Genomic DNA, 21,792 nt, shown 5'->3' with positions numbered 1-21,792 from the left:
TCAGTTGGCAGAGGCACAGGAGCTGGCTTTAACATGGGTCGTGTTTATCTGCAGGCCTGGAGAGTTAATCCCACTTCCGTCACTTGAGTTCTAAAAGGAGCGCTGCTGAGAGCCATTGTCGGTAACCTTACGGGCCCTGGCCTATGAATCTTCTCAATCACACCTCCAGGCTGTGCTTGAATACCTTCCGGGACGGGGATCTCATTACTTCAAGAAATTCAACCCTCTGCCTAGCTCTGGATCAATACCTGCCTCTGCCTGCCAGCCCTAATGTTTGGCCATGGGACAAAATGGAACAAGTCTAATCCCTCTCCCATGTGGCCACAACCAGCCACTGCCTTGGCCAACAGCTGTGCCGCACGCACATCCCCCTCCTGGATAAACTCACCTTCCTCCACCCTTTTGTCCACAGGAGGGGCCCTTCGGCTCTTGGAGCCAACAGTTTCCAGTCCCTTTGCCACTCGCTTCTAAGGAATGTGACCTAGCTGAGTTACACAGGCAGCTGCGCTGGCATAAGGAATTTTAGGTAGCCTACTCTTAACCTGTGACTTGGATGCTCAAAATTATTATCACCTAGTCCACCGCTCCCCAAACTCCTCTACCCACCCACCCCCGACTCCCAATTCATCAGTTCCCATCACTCCCCACCCCCAAAGTCCCCTTTCCTGGCCCAAGGTCTCCTGAGTCCTGAATGGGAATATCCAAAGTTAGCCACATCAAATCACCTCCCATAGAGCCCACGTGCCACACTGAGATGCCAGGAAATGGCTCTCAACTGGATTCTTATCCCCTGAGAGGGGGCTGGCACCCTGGCCATTGGCACGGTAGCAGGTGTCCAAGAGGGACGGGGCCTGGTAACAGGTGGAAGTCTAGGAAGCATGGAAGACAAGGCCCCCAAGGCTATCTGGACCCTCAGAGTCCCAGAGGGTCAGTAGAGAAGGCCCAGAGCTCTAGCCGGGGCTTGTCCTCCTGTCCCATGTCTACCAGGCCCTGCCCTGGACTCCTATCACCTGCAATGTTTGCTTGCCACCTCTTTCATCTGCAAAATGGGATGGAGACAAATAGTCCAGGAGAGGCCCATAGGCAAACAAACCCCAGAGTAAGGGAACAGGACTCTGAGGACTGCAGCCCAAGGACGTGGATTGCCTTTCACGCAGGTATGACATCAGGTCAGCCTGGGGGCGGCCTTCATCTGGGAAGAAAGTCCAGGACTCTAGCTGCGGCTCAGTCGCTAGCCGACTGCGTGTCTGTGGCTATGTCGGTTTCCCTCCTTAGCTAAGCACATACAGAAGCGTGAATGCCTCTTCCAGCTCAACCATCTGTGGAGGGGCAGGGTGGGAACAGAGAGCACCTTCAGAAGGTGTGGGCTGGAGCGAGAGCGCAGAGCCAGCCCCTGTCTGCATGCTGGACCCAGCAGGTGGCCCTCTTCTCTCGTAGGGTCCTCAGTTTCCCCTTCAGTTCTCAGCACCAGGGAGAGTAGGAGCTGGTTCTGCCCCTATCCCCTATCAGGCAAACTCACTATGCACTTGAAATTGTCACCATCTGACCCCCTGCAAGTTGGACCTTCCCTTTAGGGAAGACACCAAGCCAAGCCCAACCTCCCAGCAGCCAGGCCTAGCATGTATCCTCTAAGTGTTCTTGGAGGACAGCCCAGTGAGGAAGAGGTGGCTGGCCTGCTGGCCTGCTGGCCTGGCTGGAATCTTAGGGTCTGTGTTTGTCCCAGAAGGAAGAAGGCAGGACCCTGATGCTTCCTGCCTTGATTTCCATACCTGAGAAGTCGAAGAGCAGCCTTACTGGAATCCCTCAGAAGGACTTGGGAACTGCAATACGCAGACATTATTGTCAGTCGAAAGAGCTGTGCCTGATCAGTTAGAGCTGTTACCTTCTGGCTTCAAGCAGGCATTAGCACTACCAAATCAGAATTCCCCTTGGAGAGCCCCCGCCACCACCACCTCTCACCCCCGCACAGAGTCCCTAAGTTAGCAGGGAGCAGACAGAAGGAGACAGACAGCAGCAGAAAAGGAGGAAGCCACTGCTTAAGCATTTCCTGGTCGTTCTGCAAGCTGGAGCTTCTCTTGTTTGGCAAGTGTGTGTGTGTGTGTGTGTGCGCGCACGCGTGTGTGTGTGTATGTGTGTGTGTGTTAGAGAGATATGCAATGAGACACATGAGTGGAGACCAGGGGGACAAGCACCAGGGTGGGCCTAGGACCAGTGGAGCCCCTAGCCCTGGGGGTGGCCTTTGCTTGGGAACTTCTTAGAGCTGAGTCAGCAACCCATAAATAGGTTCCAGCAGGCAACCCGACTCCTTCACTGTGAAGTGAGGTGAGGGCAAGCGCCACTCAGCTGTCTCCTGTTCCTCCTTCTGAGCCCAGAGCAGGCCAAATAGATATCTACCTAACCACATAATGCTGGGAAACTGGGGCAGAGGGGCAGGTAAGAGGATGGCCCGTCTGCCCCCACCCCTCAGAGAAGAGGCAGCATCCATACAGTAGTTAACATGAGAGTCTCAGGGGCCACATTCATCTCAGCAGTAACTCCTCCCCAGAAGTAAGCATGCTGCCCTGCATGGCGAAGCGTGCATCCCAGGACTCCGGGAAGACAATGGGATGAAACACCTGTCCACCAGGCAAGAGGGACCAAGGCATTCTGATCCTTGGGTGGGGAGAGCATTGAGGTCCTCAGAGAACAGGGACCTGGCAGTGTCAGTGACACTGCCTGATCAGATCCTGGGCGACACCTCTGAAAACAAAAATCAACACGCCTGGGGTGTTCTGGGGAGAACACCTGTTTATTATAGCCCATAGATCCCAGCCACACACAGGCTGCCGAGGAGGCTCCGACCACTGCCAAATGTAGACCATCCAGCAGTAGGTCACAGACAATCCTTGCACCCTGCCGCCCCTCCCTACCACCACCACATCCACTCAGAAAGTGCATAAGTAGTCAGGTTTTCCCTTCCAAGTGCACAAAAAGCAATATAGAACATTCCGTTGTTTGCCTTTGGTGAATCAACGCAAAACTTTGCGAAGTGACCACAACCTCCCCCACAAAGGTCTGTTTTGGGGTGGGTGTCGTGACATGTTTCATATTTGTATATATAATATATCTAGACTTCTATAGAGAGACTATGTACAAATGCATTAGCAAGGTTCAGAAAAGGAAGACATCAGCAAGAGGCACAGCGAGAGACAGGGGCTGCCTATCCTTAAGACACAAGCAGAAAGGAAAATGTCTCCATTCCGCACCCGTTCCAACTGCACCAAGCCATTCATGTGGCCTGAGATGATCTTTATGGGCCTGGCCAGTGTGTTCAGCCGTACACTTGCTTAACCTGACCTTGGAGACGTTTGCCAGTTCGATCTCCCCAAGGAGACACACAGAGAAAAAGTCTGGACACGCTAAGACTTTGCTTTGTGTTTAACTGGAAATAAACATGGCGAAGTCCTAGTTAGGGGCCTGATAACTATTGCCAAAGCCAGTTCCAAGGCACCTCGAGGCATTTCGGTCCTGAAAGAATGTGCTTCGTTATTAGAAGCTAAACCCATGGGTTAGCCAGCCTGTCTGTCTTTACAGTGGCCCTTCATTAGGAAGGAGAGATAGATGTGGGGAACCTAGGTTCCCCGGGAGAGGCAGGGGTGAGGAAGGAGAACCAGCAACCTGGAACCCCACAGCATAGGGGTCAGCATGCAGCCAGAGGCGGGTTCAGGGCCAGGATAGGAGAAAGAGGCACAGCTTGCTGGCTGGGAGATGCAGGAAAGCGGGGTAGTGAGAGGACCGCGGGGGTAGTGTCCCACCGTGTCCCACCTTCCATACGTAGAAGCCCAACACTGGGCCCTGGCTGGGGAGGCAGCCCCACACGACCTCTGCAGGAGGGTCTGAGAGAAGGACGTGCATAGCAGGCGAGCACCTGGGGCAGCGATGGGTCCTGACATACCCCATTAGCTCAGGGGGCCTCCAGAGATCCATAGATTCACCCGTTGCTTTCCCTGGGCCCCCCTTGGCTAGAGCGGAGAAGGAAAAGGTCCCAGAAAGTCCTGGATTTCTTGACAGAGAGTTGGGATGTCAAAAGGAATCTTAGGAAAACTTGCAATAATGCCTCTAAAATGTTGTGAGTCCTGGAAATGGAAAATTCCCAGCATCAACGCAGGCTTTCACTCACTCTAGGATGGGGGGAGGGCACTTGGGAAGTGGCTGAGCAGTGGACCCTGAAAACTGCAGAAAGGTATCCCATCAACCAGGGCCTTGGCCAGCCTGAGGTGCCCACCGCCCACTTCCCTGCTCCCAGCTGGTTGGCTCCAAGGATGGGCAGTGTCCACCTGCTCGGGTCAGCCTGGCGGCTTTGCCCACCCCTGTTGGCAGTGTGTTGTTGGCAGTTAGGTACTGAGCCCATGACCTGGGCTATCCTCATCCCGCAGTAATCTGGCTAGTTGCCCAGTTCCCACTCGTGAGATGCCACTCTTCCTGGCCTCTGCCCGAGTCCTTGTAGCCTCTTCCTTCTCCTCTGTCCTCCCGCCCCAGGGCCGAGGGTTTTGAATCCTTTCTTTCTTCCCTGGCCCTAGCCCTAGAAGCTGTGGCTGCAGAGATAGAAGTAGATGCACCAAAAGGGGGACCTTGGTCCCTACCTGCTGTCCTGGCAGTCCCCGACTTGTGTATGGCTTTGAATGCATCCCTGGCACCTGGCACAGGGCCTGGCACACAGCAGGTGTTCCATCAATGGTTGTTGCGTAGGAGTGAGTTAAGCTCAAGCTCTCCTATGTTATTGCTCTTTCTCTCTCTCTCTCTCTCCCCAAATTGGCCAGCTGATGGCAGAGGCAGGGATTTGTCCCTGAGACTGTCACAGACCTGACTCCATCGCCTGTACCTAGACTCGTTGCCAGCCTGACACCTGGCTCCTCCAACCCAGAATAGGGGTGCTGAGTGCCTGGGAGCAGGTCCAGGGTCAGGTAAGCTGCCTCTTCCCCAAGCCCCACCTTCACCTCACCACCTTCATCCATCAGGTTGCTCCCCCTGGGGAAATCTGTGGCTCTATTGAGGCCAATTGGAGGCCAAGGAGCCCAAGAGTTGGGTAGAGCCCCAGGCTTGTGTCCACTGGAGCCAGCCTCAGTCTCCCCATCAGCGGTAGGGGTGACTCAGCCAGCTGGCTGAGCTCTGAGCATCTTCTAGCACTGTGCTCTCTGAGTCAGCAGTTTCCACTTTCATCGCTGTCTCTTAGGCTGGAACATGTGAGTAAATGGCAGTGAAGGTCGGCTCCCTGTAGACACCACAAGGGGAACAATGGGGACAGAGGAGCAGGTGACATGGATTGGGGATGGGACAGGGTGGCACTGGGCCTCCTGGCACTTCCCTCTGGCTCTTGTGGGTTCTGGCTTACCTAGACCCTCCTGGCACTTCCCTCTGGCTCTTGTGGGTTCTGGCTTACCTAGACCCTCCTGAAGACCGCCAGGAAAGTGCAATCAAGAAAGATCTCCCCCCTCCAACCCATCCTCCAACCTTGACTCCAGCCTTCCGGGGCTCAGGGGTGCAGCCCTTGCTGGGAGCTGCTTTGCCCTATCTGACCTCACCAGCATGCCCAGGGGACCAGGCAGCAGCAGGACAGTGTAGTGGCAGTTGGCAATAAAAGGGACAAGGGCCACACACAGGGCCCTGGACCAGGGTTCATGTCCATGTCACGCCAAGACCTTTCGTCCGGCTCCCCCACCTACCCCCACCCTGCCCTAATTTGTCTTCAGGACACTCCTAGGGTGCAGGTTGCAGCCCCTTCTGTTGCTGTCCCAGGCCCACACTCCCAGATGCCGTCACAGGTGTCCCAGATGGAAGACAGGCAATCACTCCTGGTGCAGGGCAGGGGGTAAGAAGTGAGGAGTTCCAGAAAGGTCCCAGCGTGGGTGGGGAGGAGGTCCTAGTTCAAAAGAAACACAACCAGAGAGAGCAGGGAGGGTGACACAGGACCGGGCAGGGAGTGGCAGGAGTCAGGGCCCAGGGAGGGAATGCAGGCCAGCCGCCTGCTACTTGGCGCCCTCGTCCGCGTTGCCCTCTCCATCCGTCTTGCCCTCTTCCTCCGTCTTCAGGTCGTCCGTGCTCAGTTTCTGCTCTTTTTTCCTCCTCACACACTTGACCACCATCAGCACCAAGATGACCACGGCCAGGAAACCCCCCACAGAGGCGCCCACGATCACTGCCACTGTGGAGTCCCGCTCGGGGGGCTCTAGGGGAGGACAGGAAGCAGGACCCGCTGAGCATCAGGGTCAGAAGCAGCAGCTCCTCCACAGCCCTGCTCCCCAACAGTCTCCCAAAACAATAAGCACAGAGGGACCTGATGCTCCACCTCTCCATAGACAGCACTGCTGTCAGCCCACGCAGTGCCGCCTCCCCATGCACCCCACCCCAAATCTTGAGTGTGGTAGAGGATGTCGGGGCCATGGACTTGGAAATCCAGCAGATGGAAAGCCAAATCCCCACTGGAGTTTTAAGTGTCACCGATTTAGGTGACCCTGCCTCCGTAGTGACCCACCTCCCCAGTCACTCTGCTTCCCTGGTAGCCCCTCCCCTCCTAAGGTTGCCTGTTGCAGATGCAACAAGAGAACTATACAGGGAATCAGGCTTGGTGTGTAAGCGCCTAATGAACAAAAGCTGCCATCATTAGATCAGTATGAGCACAAGGACACTCAAAGGCAGGGAGGCATGTTACAGAGGGAAGAGAATGGACACTTTCGGCCCAGCATAAACTGCCCATCTCCCTATACTTCCCATGGTACACACATCCTCCCACCCCGCAGCCTCACCTTCTGTGAGGACCCGCAGGCTGATCTTGCCATGGCCGCGATGGCGATCTGGCGGGTTCATCACATAGCAGTTGTAGGTGCCTTGGTCATCCAGCTGCACATTCTTGAGCGTCACTGACACATCATACTTGCTGGGGTTGCCTGAGAACTCCACACGGTCCTGGAACCGCTCTAGCTTCAGGTTGATGATCTTCATGCGGAACTGGAGGAACTGGGCGGGGAGAAGGGGACACTGACGGTGGGCCAGGAGCCACAAAGAGAGTGGGGCCTCACCCTCTGCCCACTCACCCTTTCCCCCGGGAAGGCTGTGCCACACACCTGGCAGCAAAGTCCCCTAGAGAAACAGCATCCATCACACCCAGGGCCCTAAGGGTGCTGTCCAGGACAGAGGCAGCTAGCGGACCAGGTGGGCTCGGTACTGGAGTCTCCCACCTCATCCCCACCCTGCTACATCCCTGGCAGGACTCACCATCTCCTCGGAGCAGTTACTGCAGCTCTGGTAGGTCCAGTTCAGGGAGAACTGCTTGTGGTTCACCATGTAGCAGGAGTTGAAGGTGCAGGACAGGCGGGCGTCAGAGCCGTTGAGGACACTGAGGATTGTGGGTACCGACACCTCCATGCTCTGTCCCGGGGGCACTGCGGACAAAGTCATATGTTGCTCAGGGCCCAGAGAGGGAAAGGAGGGACACGCCCCAGGCCACTGTCTTTCTCATGGGGTGGGAGAAAAACAGCACATAAGGGTAGCAGATGTAATGTTGGTGTAACTGGTGGGGAAGAAGGGAGAAGCAGGTTGGGGTGGAAAGGAGATGGAGCCAGGGACACTTGATGACCCTACGCCTCTTCCCAGACCACTCCGTGTTTACCATTCCTGTGCTGTGTAAGCCCTTCTACAGCTGCAGCTGCAAGTGCCCATGAAGCAGGCAGACCAAGGGCAGAGGGAGCTAGCCAAGGCCTTGCCCTCCCCACCTCAGGCCAGAACAAAACAGCAGGGGGAGGTCAGCCTAGCTCCTCATTCATCTTCTCTGGACCCTGATAGCAGCAGAGAGGACAGCCAGCGGGATGTGGGACCAGCTGAGGGGCCTGCTCCCAGAGTTTGGGTTGGAGAAGTCAGGCCCAAAATGAGGACCACATCCAGGCAGTTAGGGGGAATGGAGAAAAACACAAGGTAGGAATCCTGGGGCTTCAGGATCCTAGGAGGTGGCAGATTTGGGCCAGGAGACCCAGGTGCTGGGCTGAGGGAGGCCCGTGAACAGGGTGGAGTCTGCAGTGAGTGGTGGTTAGGGGAGCAGAGCCGCCATGCTCACAGTTACATGAGCACTTCCTGGTGTTGCCTCTCCCAGCCTTTCCCCCCCACGCTCTTTTTAAAGACCTCCTTGTCTCTCAAGGAGAAGCCGCACCATGCAGTGGTGAGCGTTCACTCACTCACTTTGCAGTGAAGTTAAGACCCCAGAGCCAGGGGTGGGTAGGTAGGTGGCACTGCTTCCGAACAGGTCAGGCAGGCTCCCTGCTCTGGGAGCTCATATTCTGGTGAGGGAACAGGGAGTGATCAGGGAAAACAGATGTCATGTGTGGCAAGAGCCCTGAGAAGTAAAGCAAGGTCAGGGGATGCTGGCAGTCAGCGCATGCACCTGTTACAGAGACCCCGTTTTCAGTGATTCTACATCAAGGCCTGGATGCACTTGGCACATCTGCAGTGAAGGAGCAGAAGGTTTTCTCTGGGCCAGCAGTGAAGCCTGGGGTCCTATAGCAAGGCCGAGGGAGGAGGGGACACAGAGGGCTGGTGACCAGGGTCTCCGGGCATGCCTGGAGGGACAGGGTCCATCCCAGGTTCTCCCACAGGAGGCATCACAGGCAGGCTCGGGTTGGGAGTGCCTCCTGAGGCTGTCAGTGAGCACAGAAGCTGCTGACCTGGAAGAGCTCAGGCAAGGGGTCTGATGAATGAGACCTCAATAGGCTGGGAGAGTCTGGGCATCCGTCTTTCCCTCTCCAGGTCACAGAGGGGGGCCAAGTGCTCTGCAAACTTTGCCAAGCTCTGCCTCACAAACAGCGAGGGCTTCCGGGGGTGTCTCTCTGGCCCTCCCAGCCACACCCTCGGGATGCCCTTGGGCTCCGCAGAGGTGTCTCCTTTCTACTGTTTTGCAGTAAGAAGCTGCTGCCCCCAACCCCACCCTGCCCCCAAGCCACAGTCCCGCAGCAGAAAGAGATGGAGGTTTGCCTAGAGCATCCTTCCACTCTATCCCTCTCCTGCTGGGTGGCCTGTGAGGAAGGGGAAGGGAAGAGAGGACAGGTGTGGGACTTCAGAACCGGGCTAGCTCAGAACTGCTGGCCCAGAGCCCCAGATTGGCGCAGTCTCAGCTGCGGGGCATGAGTGCCAGTGTGTCTCCCCAGTGGCCACCGGGGAGGCTGGGCCAGCCCCCGCCTGCTCTTGAAGATCCGTGCCCAGCACCAGGCAAGCAGCAGGGGAGGGGGGATGTGCCCCAAAGGAGTGCCAGCACCACCCCCACCCTGTGGGGACAGAGAACTCTGAGGCAAAGGAGCTGAGGGAGCCTGTCCCCAGCTTACTCCATGTCCCCACCAGGCCTGTCTAGATACCCCTTCATGGCCATTTTCTAGAGCCCCTGACATCGAATATTCTGGGATGCCTGCAGACCATCCACGTAGACCCTGCTGTCTTCCCCCCAGTGTCAGGAAGCACTCAGAACTAGAACTCGAACCCCTCCCATCCTGAAGGAGCCAGGCTTCCCCCGCTGTGGGAGGGTGGAGTAGTGGGGAATGGAGGGACAGACAGGCGCACTGCAGGCTCCCCCCACCCCCCCCCCCCGCCTCCCCACCAGTGGCAAGCCCCTGTGGGAGCAATGGGCAGAGCCGGGTGCCCTCCAGTGGTCACAGAGCTCAATGACCCAGTCCCATCCTCAAAGCAAAGAGGCAGAGGTGGTGTTCCCCACAGCCAGGGTAAGCCAAAGCTGGGAGGCCTTTCAGCAGGTGTCCCATCCGGCCCCCATATTTTACCAGTGAGACCACAAGACAGCCACATGGAGTGTAAGAGCCAGACGAGACCACACACATATGTCTAGACCCCTTATCCAAGGCTCCCACTTCATCCCATAGCCTCTGTAAAATCTAGGAAGCTCTGGGTCTTCCTGCTAGCTGGGTCGTCCTTAGAAACAAGAAGCCACCACTCAAGGTCAGAATATAAATAAGACTCTGGCCTCACGAACTCTGCTGCTTCAGGAACTCCCAGAACTGCAGGCTACAATGGTGCTCACATGGTGTTGCCAGCATGCTGGACGCTGGTGAAGTGGCCTATATTCCTCATTTCTTGTCATACAGCTGTTACCCCCGCTGCCTTCCCCGTGAGGCCACGCAGTACCAAGAATCATGCTGAGCAGCCCAAGTTCACAGCTGCCAAGTGCTGAGGCTTGGGTTTGAACCCAGGCTACTTAGCTCCAGAAGGCTGAAAGCCAGATGGCGATGAGACCTCCACTCCAAGGCTCCCAGGGAACAGCTCTGTTCCCACCTGCAAGGCAGGTGCAGCCCCATCACATCCGGCGGGCAGCCTGGACTGAAATCCCAATTTGAGGAATCTCCACCCGGGAGAACCCACCCTGCATACAGTTGTTCCACTTGGGACCCTGTCTCGGCTCTGGCTCTCTCATCACAGCTCCCAGAAATGATGTGACAGCCAACAGGTGCAGTCAGGATGTGACTTCTGCTCCTGCCTCCTAAACATCACCAGAGCTGAGCCCCCTCCAGGCACATCCGCTCCTCAGGCCCCGTCTGTCCCTGGTTCTACCTGGCCCTTTTTGCAAAGGTGCTCATCCACCCAGCACTGCCTCTGGCAGGGACCCCAAATTCATTCTCACCATGTGTGCCTCTTTGTAACCCCATGGTAACACTTGTGAGGTGCGTTTATTTTCACCGTGGTTGAAAAGTGACTGATTAGGCTGTCTGCTGCAGGTGAGTGGGAGTCCCCTTTCTGCATTGCTCCCCACCCCCAAGCCTCCAGTGGCTCCTGTTACTCTTCAGGCCCATTTCCAGCTCCTGGACATGGTCTTTGCCAGCCAAGTCTAGCCACACCCAGGCCTCTTCACCTGCCAGCTGCCATCCTGTCTTTCGTATGACTTGGTGGTACATGACCAGGGCTCCAGGACCTTTTACCAGTTAACTTTCTGGCACCTCAATTGTCCCCTCTGTAAAATGGGAGCAATATCAGGACCCACTTCGTGGGGGCTGTTGTGAGGATGCAACAACTCCCAGCAGGGGTACAACTGGACAGCTAACTACCTCACTATTGTCACCATTCCTGCTGTTGTCACAGAGCACACAGCTGTCGCCATGGTTTGGTTTAGTTTTGCTCTAAGCCTCCCCTGACACAGTCATGAGAGCAGCGGCCAGACAGGCAGCTGCAGCACCAGGGCTCTTGACCATCACTCTAACACAGCCAACTGTCCCCACCTACACACCCATGCACATGCTTCTGTGGTTAGCACAGCCAGACACACCGTGTCTCCAAACAACCCCACAGGCTCAGCCCTGACCCTGTCTGCACTTGCATTCCATGGAATCCCTCCATGCTAGAGGACCAAGGCCACCACAACCACTAAACTGTCATTCACGTGACCTTCTGCCTTGAAGTACCACTGGCATGCTTCACTACAGCAACATTCAAGTTCAAGGTCAAGGTCTCCATTTCTGCATCCTTCCCCACTCAGGTTCGTGGAAGATTTAGCTGCCTCCCACCACCACCTCACACCCCCACAACATAGCTCTCTTCACCTCTTCTCTCCCTCCCTGCTTTTCACCCAGCCCAGGGATCCGGTCCTGGCCACCGGGCGCCCTTCCATGATTTTCTTTGGCATGACTCTCATGAGGCTGCTTCATTCCTGCAGGAATTTCTAACTCTCAAGGGAGGTTTTCTCTCCTCCAGTCCAGCCTCTTGATGCACAGGCCACTTGCCCAATTTCCTCTCTGTTGACCTAAACTCTGACCAAGTACTCTCACTGTTGCAGTATCAAATCTTGAACAGTGGGGGCGGTAGAGCACAACGTTTACAAGAATGTGCACCTGTTCAAATCTCAGCTCCCTGGGTACTAGCTGTGTGCCTTATTGAGCAAGTTACTCAACTGCTCTGTGCCTCTCTGTGCTTCCCGTACCAGGAGTACAAGAACAACGTCCACCTCCCTCGACTGCTGTGAGGAAGAAGCCAGATGGGCAGTGACCCAGCTTGGTGGAGCCCCCTGCTGAACACAGATCACAAACATGCTGGGCAGTGGCACTGTGCTTTTGGTCTCCTATGCTGGGAACTTGGATCAGAAGCTCAGAGCGGGCTAAGTAAAGTGTCTGTCGTAATTAGGGTGATGGCAACAGAGGCTTTAATCCAACTTGTTCCCTGCAAGAGCTTCCTTAACATGCCTGCTTGCTCTTCCCTTGCAATGCTAGGCAATTCAGCAAAGCAAATAAGGCCTTCTTTTGCAGGCAGCCAGGGGCTCTGGGCTGGCTATCTCTGTTGAGTGTGCTTGTCCAGCACTCAGCACATCACACAGCCAAGAGAGAGAGCCTTTACTATGGGCAGTGTGTCCCTGAGCAGCCCATGGACCTGACTCTGTGGCTGCGCCGACAATGAACAGATGTAGCAGCAAATGATTTATTACACAAGCTTGCAAGGAACTCTCCAGCCCACCAGGAACTCTATGAGTGCTCCAGCAGAAAGTGAGCACTTTAGGACCCTTACGTAGGTTGTGTGTATGGCCAGGCCAGGCAGTTTTAAGGCTTGGTTTCCATGGCCCACAGCCTCACTCAGTCTATGGCCCCTGTCTTCTGCTTTGTTTTTGTTTTCCTCTTAAATATTTCACCTGACCCTTCTTCCATCCCAACTGGCCCACAGCAGAGATGCCTTCCCATCTGCTTTTTCTACTTCCACAGGTCTCCTAACCAGGAGCCCATCCCTGGGGTCAGCCTCCCACCTTTCTCTCTCTCTCTCTTTCTCTCTCTCTCTCTCTCTCTCTCTCTCTCTCTCTCTCTCTCTCTCTCTCACACACACACACACACACACACATTTTAACAAATCAGGGGGACAGATTTGCAGGAAGCCAGACCCAGCTTCAACTCTCTGTACCCCTCTCCCCATTCTCCCCCACACACCGTCTCTTGGGACCCTCTGTCCACCAGATTCCAATAGTCACAGTTTGCCAAAAAGCTTCTTCTGAAAGCCCATGTCCTAGCCCGGCCCCCACTCTGCAGCAGCTACCAATTTATATATTCACCCCCTGCCCTGCCCCCACACAGGTCTGCTTAAGGAAAATCCATGGAAAAATCACCTCATGCAACCATTATTAGCTCTGAGCAGCATTTGGTTCCCCTGACCCAAGGTGGCTGGGGAGCAGGTGGTCCCAGCATCTTGTGGACCCCATCACTTTTCCCCAGCACCTCCCCCACCCCACCCCAAGGGCACGGAGAGAAGCATCAGTAAGGTCTCCTTGCCTGCCCCCTGCCCGGTCTGAACCCCGGGGAGCATGCAGATGTGGGTCTAACTTACCCAGAGAGAACAAGAGACCGAGCCCCGTGAGGCTGAAGGCAGGGTGAGGTAGCCACGCATCTCTGGGCATTTTCAGAGACTGAGATGCTGATCGGGTGGGCTGTGGGAGAGGGTGATTAGGGGGCCAAGGACCACGAGGGGGGGATGGTGAGAGGCTACAAGGAATGCACGGATATACTTCAAAGGCATAGACAACATTAAGGAGGCTTTATTTCCATCTCTCTAATATGGCCGGCTTCTATGTTGCTGCTAAAAAGAGAGAGAGAGGGAGTGTGTAAGGGAAAGCGAGGAAGAAAAGGGGGGGGGGGATGGAGTAAATATTATGGTTAGTGGATTCCAAAAGACAAGTGGGAGGGCATAAAACAGTCTTTCTGAAAAAAGCCAAGTTCCCGGAACTTTTGTGTTCCCAGAACCAGCACTGCCTCTCTGCTTCACTGGGAAGCATGTTGGATTCTGGAAACTGCCAGAGGAATGCATTTATTTCAGCTCTGCTGTAAGGTGGGGGAGGAGTGGTCTTCTCCAAGTCATTTAAAAACACCTCACAGCAAAGGCCAAAGGGGAGATAGTTCCTGTGTCACTTGGCAAGTGTTCAGGACACTAGTTGGGGGGTGAGAGTTACAGGAAATACTGACTTCCTCTTTCTCTCCCATTTCCATGGAAAGCAGAACCGGTCCAAGAAGGCTGGTGTGCAAACACCAAAGAGACTTGACCGTGGAAAAGAGCAGAAACCTTTGGTAAATCCGTCTTCACCCACAGCAGCAGGAAAAAGGGATTTCTGGGACAATGTGAGAAGATACTGCTCTGACCTGGGTGTTCAGTTTTATTCAGGAATAGCCTTGAAGTTAACTCAATGTGGTATCATTGGGGGTATGGTATTGACCATCCTTATGCAGGCATGGGGAAATTCTTTTGCTGCCCAGGACCATCTGAGTATTTATAACATCGGTCACAGAACATACAAAATCATCAGCTTAAGGAGCAGCCTTAAGACTGGTGTCATGGCTTATCAGGCTAAGCCTCCACCTGCAATATCTCATATGGATGCCAGTTCAAATCCCAAATGCTCCAGTACCAATCCAGCTCCTGACTAAGGTATCTGGGAAAGCAGCAGAGCATAGCCCAAGTTCTTGGGCTCCTGCATTCACATGGGAGACCTGGAAGAAGCTCTTGTTTCCCAAATTCAAACCAGCCCAGCATCAGCCATGGAGGCTGTTTAGAGAGTGAACCAGCAGATGGGAAGATCTTTCCGCGCGTGTGTGTGTGTGTGTGTGTGTGTGTGTCCGTCCTTCTCTCTATAAATATATCTTTCAAATTAAAAATGTTTACCAAATAGCCTGTTGCCAACTTCCTTTTTGGAGTATTGACAGGTGAGGTAGTAAATTTGGATTTGCTCTTAAATGCTCCAGGGATCGGGGAGGGGAGGGGAGCAAAGCAGGTGACCCAAGACTGGTTGTTGTTGTTCTCTGTTGAAGGTAACTGATAGCGGGCAAACAGGGGTCTCCTGGAGCTGCCTCTTGCTCTGTGCGCACTGGTGATGCTCTTTTGTGTAAGGAGGACAGAAATGCCATAGTCACAAGGAGAGGACTTAGGGGAAGAGCAGCAAGGTGACCTCAAGCAGAGGGTGACCCTTGTCTCGCCGGGAGATGGCCAGGGTGGAGCCTAGGGGCCAAGAGATAGCATGGGGAAGGGCCTGTGTGCACTAAGCAAAAGCCCTAGCCAACCACATTGCCTGAGAAGTCGTCACATCTTTTTTCTTTTTTCTTTTTTTTTTTTTAAGATTTATTTATTTATTTATTTATTTGAAAGGTAAAGATACATACAAAGAGAGAGAAATCTTTCATCTGGGGCTTCACTCCCTAAATGACCAAAATGGCTGTGGCTAGGTGAGGCCAGAAACTCCACCCAAGGCTCCCATGTGAGTGCAGCAGCCCAGGCAGCTGGGCCGTCTTCTGCTGCCTTTCCCAGACATGTTAGTAAGGAGCTGGATCACAGCAGAGCAGCCAGGACAGGAACCAGTGTTCTTATGATATGGCTGCATCGCAGGTGGTAGCTTAACCCGCAGCACTACAATGCTTGCTTCTTGGCTGCATCTGTACCCTGGTACAGATGATTGATTGCCTTTAGTCCCTTTATTCTTCGTCTTTTTGAAGAAGTTGTATTCCTTTATTTGAAAAGCAGAGTTAGGGGAGAGACAGATCTTCCATCTTCTGGATCGCTCCCCAAACAGTCACAAAGGCTAGGACTAAGCTAGGCCGAAGCCAGGAATCAGGAGCTTCTTCCAAGCCTCCCACATGGGCCCAAGCACTTGGGCCATCCATCCATCACTCCTTTCCCAGACCAAGAGTAGAAAGCAAGTTTGGAAGTGGAGTAGCCAAGACTTGAACCTTTGCCCAAATCTGGTGCCAACGCTACAAGTGGTAGCTTAATCTGATATGCCTACGCTACAATGCCAGCCCTTCTTATTTTTCTTGGCACTGTAAATGAGGAAGCCAGGGCTTAGCTCAGGCAGAGCTAAATCCAGATTCAGAATGAGGTCCTGTGGAAGCTGGGGCTTTCCAGCCTCCCACGTTGGGTGTCACCAAGGGAGGGGAACATGAAACTAACTCCAGGATTGTGTAGGGAGGGTGACATACAGGAAGATCCCCTGTATGTCCTGTGTGGCAGGTGCAGGGGGGTCTGACTTAGGGCAGTGGCTCACAGATGTCAATGAACCACGACCCAGGAAAAAGCCTAGATGCTGTGGGCAGTGGGGAATAGACGTAGGGATGCAAGTGACAGCTGGCTGAGGCCTCTGCAAAGGCCAGAGCCAAGGCAGGGCTGCCCGAGGCGGCCGGCTCCATGCTGACTTGAGCTCAGATGCCATTGCCAGAGCCTGTCACTTGCCCAGGGCCTGGCCTGGGCCAGTTGTCTTTCTAGTGCACAGTCCACAGGCAGGAATCTCAGGGGCAGAGAGGAGGGGCAGCCTGCATGCATAGAGTCCAGAGAGGCATCCTCCAGTGGCCACCGCTGGGCCCCAGCCCTGGCTCCCCTGGGGCCTCCTCCCTGTCAGTAGCTCACAGGTGTACCCAGAGAGACAGCTGACAGCAACAGGGCTGGGCCCCTGGCTCCAGCTCCTTGGTCTGTCAGATCCCTGCCAAGGCCTCTGTCTGCAGCATGGCCACCAGGCTCTGCCAGCAGACATTTGTCAGCCCCGCCCAGCCCTGCTGCCAGAGATTTTTAGTTTGACATAGCCGGCCTCTTCCTTTTTCTGAACACAAGGAAGGATGCTGTGAGAGAACCAGAAACTGAAGTTCAGCTGCTTACCTGCCTCCTGTGAGCCCGGAAACTTCTATTTGGAAAGCACCTGAGGCAAGAAATGGATCCAGAAGTTCTGCTTCTGTCCAGAATTAAGCTGTGAGAGTGGGGTGGGGGGTACCTAAGCTTGGGACTGCCTTTGAGAGCAGGGGAGTCCTGGCAGGCAGGGAAGGAGAGAGGGCAGGGGGACCTAGCAGGTGAAGGGAGGGGTGATGGAGGTTAGGGCAGTCATGGGGGATGCCCAGAACTGCCACAAAGTGCCCTGAACCTCCAAGAAAGTAAACATTCCTGGCCCCTGCATGACAGCCTAGTGGCTAAATCCTCACCTTGCATTCACCAGGATCCCGTATGGGTGCCGGTTCGTATCCAGGCTGCTCCATTCTCATCCAGCTCCCTGCTTGTGGCCTAAGAAAGCAGTGGAAGTTGGCCCAAAGCCTTGGGACCCTGCACCTGCGTGGGAGACCTGGAAGAGGCTCCTGGCTTCTAGCTTTGCATTAACTCAGCTCCAGCCATTGCAGCCACTTGGGAAGTGAACCAGTAGATGGAAGATCTTTCTCTGGGTCTCTCCTTCTCTCTGTAAATTTGCCTTTTCAATAAATAAACAAATAAATAAAGGTACACATTTCTTGGGACTGAATAAATGCTTGGGGAGCAGAAACTCAAATCTATGCTAACCAGGATTGGAGGCCCCAGGATCTTACAGGCTGTCTGGGAGGAAGCCCTGTGGTTTTGGCATTTCTTCCCGGTGACATTGATCACAGAGATTTGACTCAACATCATTCAATTACCTGCCCTGCTGGGAGAAGCAGTGTCACAAACAATTCAAAGAAAGCTGTAGTTCACTTTTGCCTCCAAATCTTGCTCCCCAAAGTATGTTTCCCACCTCACCGCACCCACTCCACTAGGCCAGCATCATCAGTGTCATCTTGGATGCTCACTGGATGGAGTCACTGGCTGGCTCCACCCCAGACCCATGGCTTCCTAGCTAAATTCCACCACTCCTCCAAGGTTTATTTAATTTTTAGATTTCTTTCTTTCTTTTCTTTCTTTCTTTTCTTCCTTTCTATTTCCTTTTTTTTTTTTAAGGCAGAGTGACAGAGAGAGAAAGAGATATTACTTCAGCTGGCTCACTTCCCAGCTGGTTGTGATGATCCAGGCTGAATCAGGCTGAGGCCAGGAGCCGGGAATCCCACCCACATCTCCCACAGTGGATGCGGCAGGGGCTCAAGCACTTGGGCCATCTTCCACTGCTCTCCCAGGTATGTTAGCAAGGAGCCGGCTCAGAAGCAGCTGGGACTCAGCCGAATTGGCTGAGTCTGTCTCCATTTTTTAATCACATCTCCAGAGGGTTCTTGAGCATGTTAAAGGGTGAGAAACACTGCCTGCAACACACATTAAGTTCGCACCCCATGAGCCAGGGCTGGTGAGAGCAGTAAAGCAGAAAGGAGCCTCGGACTGACAGCCTGAGTTCACAGGGCACACAGCTGTTTAAGGGCTGCCGGGGGAGATCCATCTGCCTCACCTGCAGTCTCCCTTCTCAGCCCTCAGTCCACCAGCCCTTGACCCTTTGTGCCTTAATCAACTATGTAAAATTATCAAAATAAAATAATAATTTTAAAAACAAAAGAAAGGAGATGGGGAGAGACGCTAAAGGTTTGAAGAAGGGTTTTGGGATTCTAAGTGTTCCCTGACTCATCCTTGTTGGACAGGAACCTATAGCTAAAAGGTTCCCCATTGGTGGTCTCTTAACCAGTTAGGAAATGACTGGGTGAATCTTGTATCACCCACTTGAAGGTGTGGCCAAGGTTTCAGTGGCTTGACCGGTCTCACTATGGAAAGTGAAACCACACAAAAGTGTGATGCTGATGTCTACCCAATGACCCTTACTTCTAAACATAGCAGTGTTAGGAGTGAGGCCCCAAAAATGAATGGCTCTGCTTTTTCTTTTCTAAGAGGAGTATCTCGCAGTTTAATGACAGTGTGCATTTATTCGTGTCTATTAACAATGCACAAAAAGGAAAAAAGCTCACAAACACTCAGCACAATTCCATAAGGAAAAATGACTGAGACAGAGAGCAGCTGTATCCCAGGGTTCTGGAAGATACATTCCTGGAAAGGGGGGGATCTAGTTCCAGCGTAGGGAGGGGCCTGGAAAAGGCATGTTCAACTGCAGGATACATGGGTGATTTTAAAGCAGCAGACAATGGCCCAAGTATCTGGGCTTCTGCACCCACACAGAGTAGACCTTGATGGAGTTCCAGGCACTTGACTTAGACCTGGCTCAGCTATCTAGGGAGTGAACTAGTGCGTGGAAGGTCTTTCTGTCTCTCCACTTCCCTATCTCTCAGTAGATCTGCATTTCAAATAAATAAATAAATCCTTTTTTAAGATTTATTTATTTTTATTACGAAGTCAGATATACAGAGAGGCGGAGAGAGGAAGATCTTCCATCCAATGATTCACTCCCCAAGTGACCGCAACGGCCAGTGCTGCACCGATCTGAAGCCGGGAACCAGGAACTTCTTCCAGGTCTCCCACATGGGTGCAGGGTCCCAAAGCATTGGGCCATCCTCGACTGCTTTCCCAGGCCACAAGCAGGGAGCTGGATGGGAGGCAGAGCTGCCGGGATTAGAACCAGTGCCCATATGGGATCCCGGTGCATTCAAGGTGAGGACTTTAGGCCTCGCTAGGCCACGCTGCGGGGCCCAAATAAATAAATCTTTAAAAAAAATCTCTGGAAGAAAATAAGGCATCACATCTCCCCATGAAACAATTAGAGGGCAACAGAAGAGAAAATCTGATCAAATGTAAAGACACATAGAAAGGTGTGAGAAAGGGTAAGTGGGAAAAGAGCCAGGCAGGACAGAGCAGAGCCTTCATGTGAGCAGGCAAGAAGGGAGATGGCATCCCAGGTGGGAACGCCTGAGAGCAGAGATGCAGACAGGTGGGGCAGAGGGTACAAATGGGAGGAAAGGGAGCTGTTGAGGGGCAGGTGGATGGTCCCCTCACACCGACAGCAATGAACATAGGATGCAGAGTTCAGGCAGGTGCCTGGGACAGTGACCCCATCACTGTTCTCACCATCTCTGCCATGACAAGGGGCTTTGCTCTGTGAGGAAGCCCCAAGTTCCCTCTTGTTTGCTGCCCAGGAGCTGGGCCAAGAGCTGGGTTTTGCGGAAGTGGTCAAGACTTGCCTTTCTTCCCTGGAAGAAGATGATCACATCTGCAAAGCAGCTGGTCAGAAGGTCAGGGGCCCTGAAGAGGCTGGCGCATGCTCAGCTAGAGGATGAAGCAAAGGTCTGTGTCGGCAGAAAACTTGGACTGTGTATCTCCTCAGTGCAAAGAAATCGAGCCAATGGGGCTGGTGCAATGGCTCAATGGGCTAATCCTCAATCTGCAAGTGCCAGCCACCAATATGAGTGCCAGTTCATGTTCCAGCTGCTCCACTCCCCATCCAGCTTCCTGCTGATAGCCTGGAAAAGCAGTGGAGAATAACCCAAAGCATTGGGACCATGCATCTCTGGCTGTTGCAGCCATTTGGGGAGATAACAAGTGGATGGCAGATCTTTCTGTCTCTCCTTTCTGTAAATCTGACTTCCAGTAAAATTAAATAAATCTTTTTTAAAAAGAAAAGAAACTGAGCTAACACAGAGTTATCACAACCTGCTCAGACCACACACAGAGAGAGCTAGTATTTGTAAAAACAAATTGCCAATGCTGACACATGGACATACCAGAGACATATGTGTAGGGACCAGGACTAGCGAGTGGGTGGCAGCAAGGAAGAAGAGATCAAAGGGCCAGCAGCCCTGAAGGAAGCTCTTTCCCCATGGGCCCCCAGTGCACAGGCTGCTGTGTGCAAAGCCAGTAGCTGGGCTCTCAGCTGCTAGGCTCTCCATTATTCATGGTGACCCTACCCGTGTCCTTGGAGCTGCTTTCTATTGGCAAAGGTCTGTATTTTTGGAATCTTTTGAATGTGGTAGTCTGGTGTTCTAGGGACCAAAAATGCTGCAGTTCAACTTGCTTGCTAAAAGATCTTCAGTGCAATGAATCCATCATGCTCAGCTTCCAGGAGCCTCCCAGAGCCGGGTAAGGTCCTTGCCTGGCCTCAGCTTTCCCTCTTTCTCCCTCTTCCTTGCCTTCCTCTCCATACTCCCACAAAGGAAACACAGGTGTTTTAATAAAAGGACTTCACATCCACAGAAATCAAAATTGAGAGGGGACTAAGTCACAGAAAGTATTGTTCCCCACACTGCTTAGTTAAACCTGGACAGCACAGACTGGCTGGGGTGACAGACACAAAAGAACCAGTTCCCAAGTGGCAAGAGTTGGGAAGATAAAGCTACCCGGGGTGGGGGGAACCCACTGGAGGGGGATGGAGGGCTCAGAGCAGACACCATCCTCCATAAACGACTTCATTTAATCATTGCAGAAAGATCCAATGAATTTCCTTTCATATTTGGATGGTCCCCAACTTGCGACAGTTTGAGGATTTTGCAACTTTATGGTGATGCAAAAGGGCCTGCATCCTGTAGAAACCCTTCTTGGAACTCTGATTGCTTCTGGAGCTAGCACTATTGGGTACCCGCTCTCATGGCTCTGAGCAGAGCAGGAGCTGCATCCCAGGCAGCTCTCCCGTACAAGGGGACACCACCCACACTCTACCACAAAATGCCTTGCTGAGTGAAAATGTTTGGTAAGTTGGGGATATTAAATGTGTTTCACCTTAGAGTATATATTTTTTAAAGATTTATTTTTTTTTAAATTGGAAAGTCAGATATACAGAGAGGAAGAGATACAGAGAGAAAGATCTTCCTTCCTTTGATTCACTCCCCAAGTGATCTCAATGGCTGGAGCTCAGCCAATTCGAACCCAGAAGCCTGGAATTTCTTCTGAGTCTCCCATACGAGTGCAGGGTCCCACGTCTTTGGGCCGTCCTCGAACGCTTTCCCAGGCCACAAGCAGGGAGCTGGTTGGGAAATGGGACTGCTGGGACATGAACTGGTGCCCATATGGGATCCCGGCGTAAGCAAGAGGAGGACTTCAGCCATTAGGCTGTCACACCAGGCCCCAGAATATTTTCAACTTACCATGGTTTTTTGGGACATAATTCCAAGTGGAAGAGTAGCTATGTAGAAGAGACAGCCTCAGAGAATGTGAGCAAACCATGATATTGAAGAG

At 53.3% G+C, this 21,792-nt stretch overlaps 1 protein-coding gene across 1 annotated transcript; it reads right to left on the bottom strand.

The window, feature by feature from the left end:
- Positions 1 to 5,539: 5,539 nt before the first annotated feature.
- SCN2B (sodium voltage-gated channel beta subunit 2) lies at positions 5,540 to 13,576 on the bottom strand. Its single transcript, XM_004585118.2, has 4 exons — positions 13,318 to 13,576; positions 7,252 to 7,418; positions 6,783 to 6,993; positions 5,540 to 6,205 (listed from the first exon to the last, which is right to left on the bottom strand). The coding sequence occupies exons 1-4, from the start codon at positions 13,385 to 13,387 to the stop codon at positions 6,006 to 6,008; spliced, it is 648 nt and encodes a 215-aa protein (XP_004585175.2). The 5' UTR covers positions 13,388 to 13,576; the 3' UTR covers positions 5,540 to 6,005.
- Positions 13,577 to 21,792: the final 8,216 nt, after the last annotated feature.

This window comes from Ochotona princeps, chromosome 4 (assembly GCF_030435755.1).
Source record: "Ochotona princeps isolate mOchPri1 chromosome 4, mOchPri1.hap1, whole genome shotgun sequence".
In the NCBI taxonomy this organism is placed as follows: Eukaryota; Metazoa; Chordata; class Mammalia; order Lagomorpha; family Ochotonidae; genus Ochotona; species Ochotona princeps.
Note: the sequence above shows the minus strand (reverse complement) of the source record. Positions and strands in the feature narration are given on the sequence as shown.

Bases quoted from the DNA above. Each gene is read 5' to 3' on its own strand.
- SCN2B (XM_004585118.2), bottom strand. From the start codon at position 13,387: ATGCCCAGAGATGCGTGGCTACCTCACCCTGCCTTCAGCCTCACGGGG. The intron at 6,994-7,251 runs GTGAGTCCTGCC...CTCCCCGCCCAG, and splicing joins GTAACTGCTCCGAGGAGATG to TTCCTCCAGTTCCGCATGAA. The intron at 6,206-6,782 runs GTGAGGCTGCGG...GTCCTCCCCTAG, and splicing joins CCTGCGGGTCCTCACAGAAG to AGCCCCCCGAGCGGGACTCC.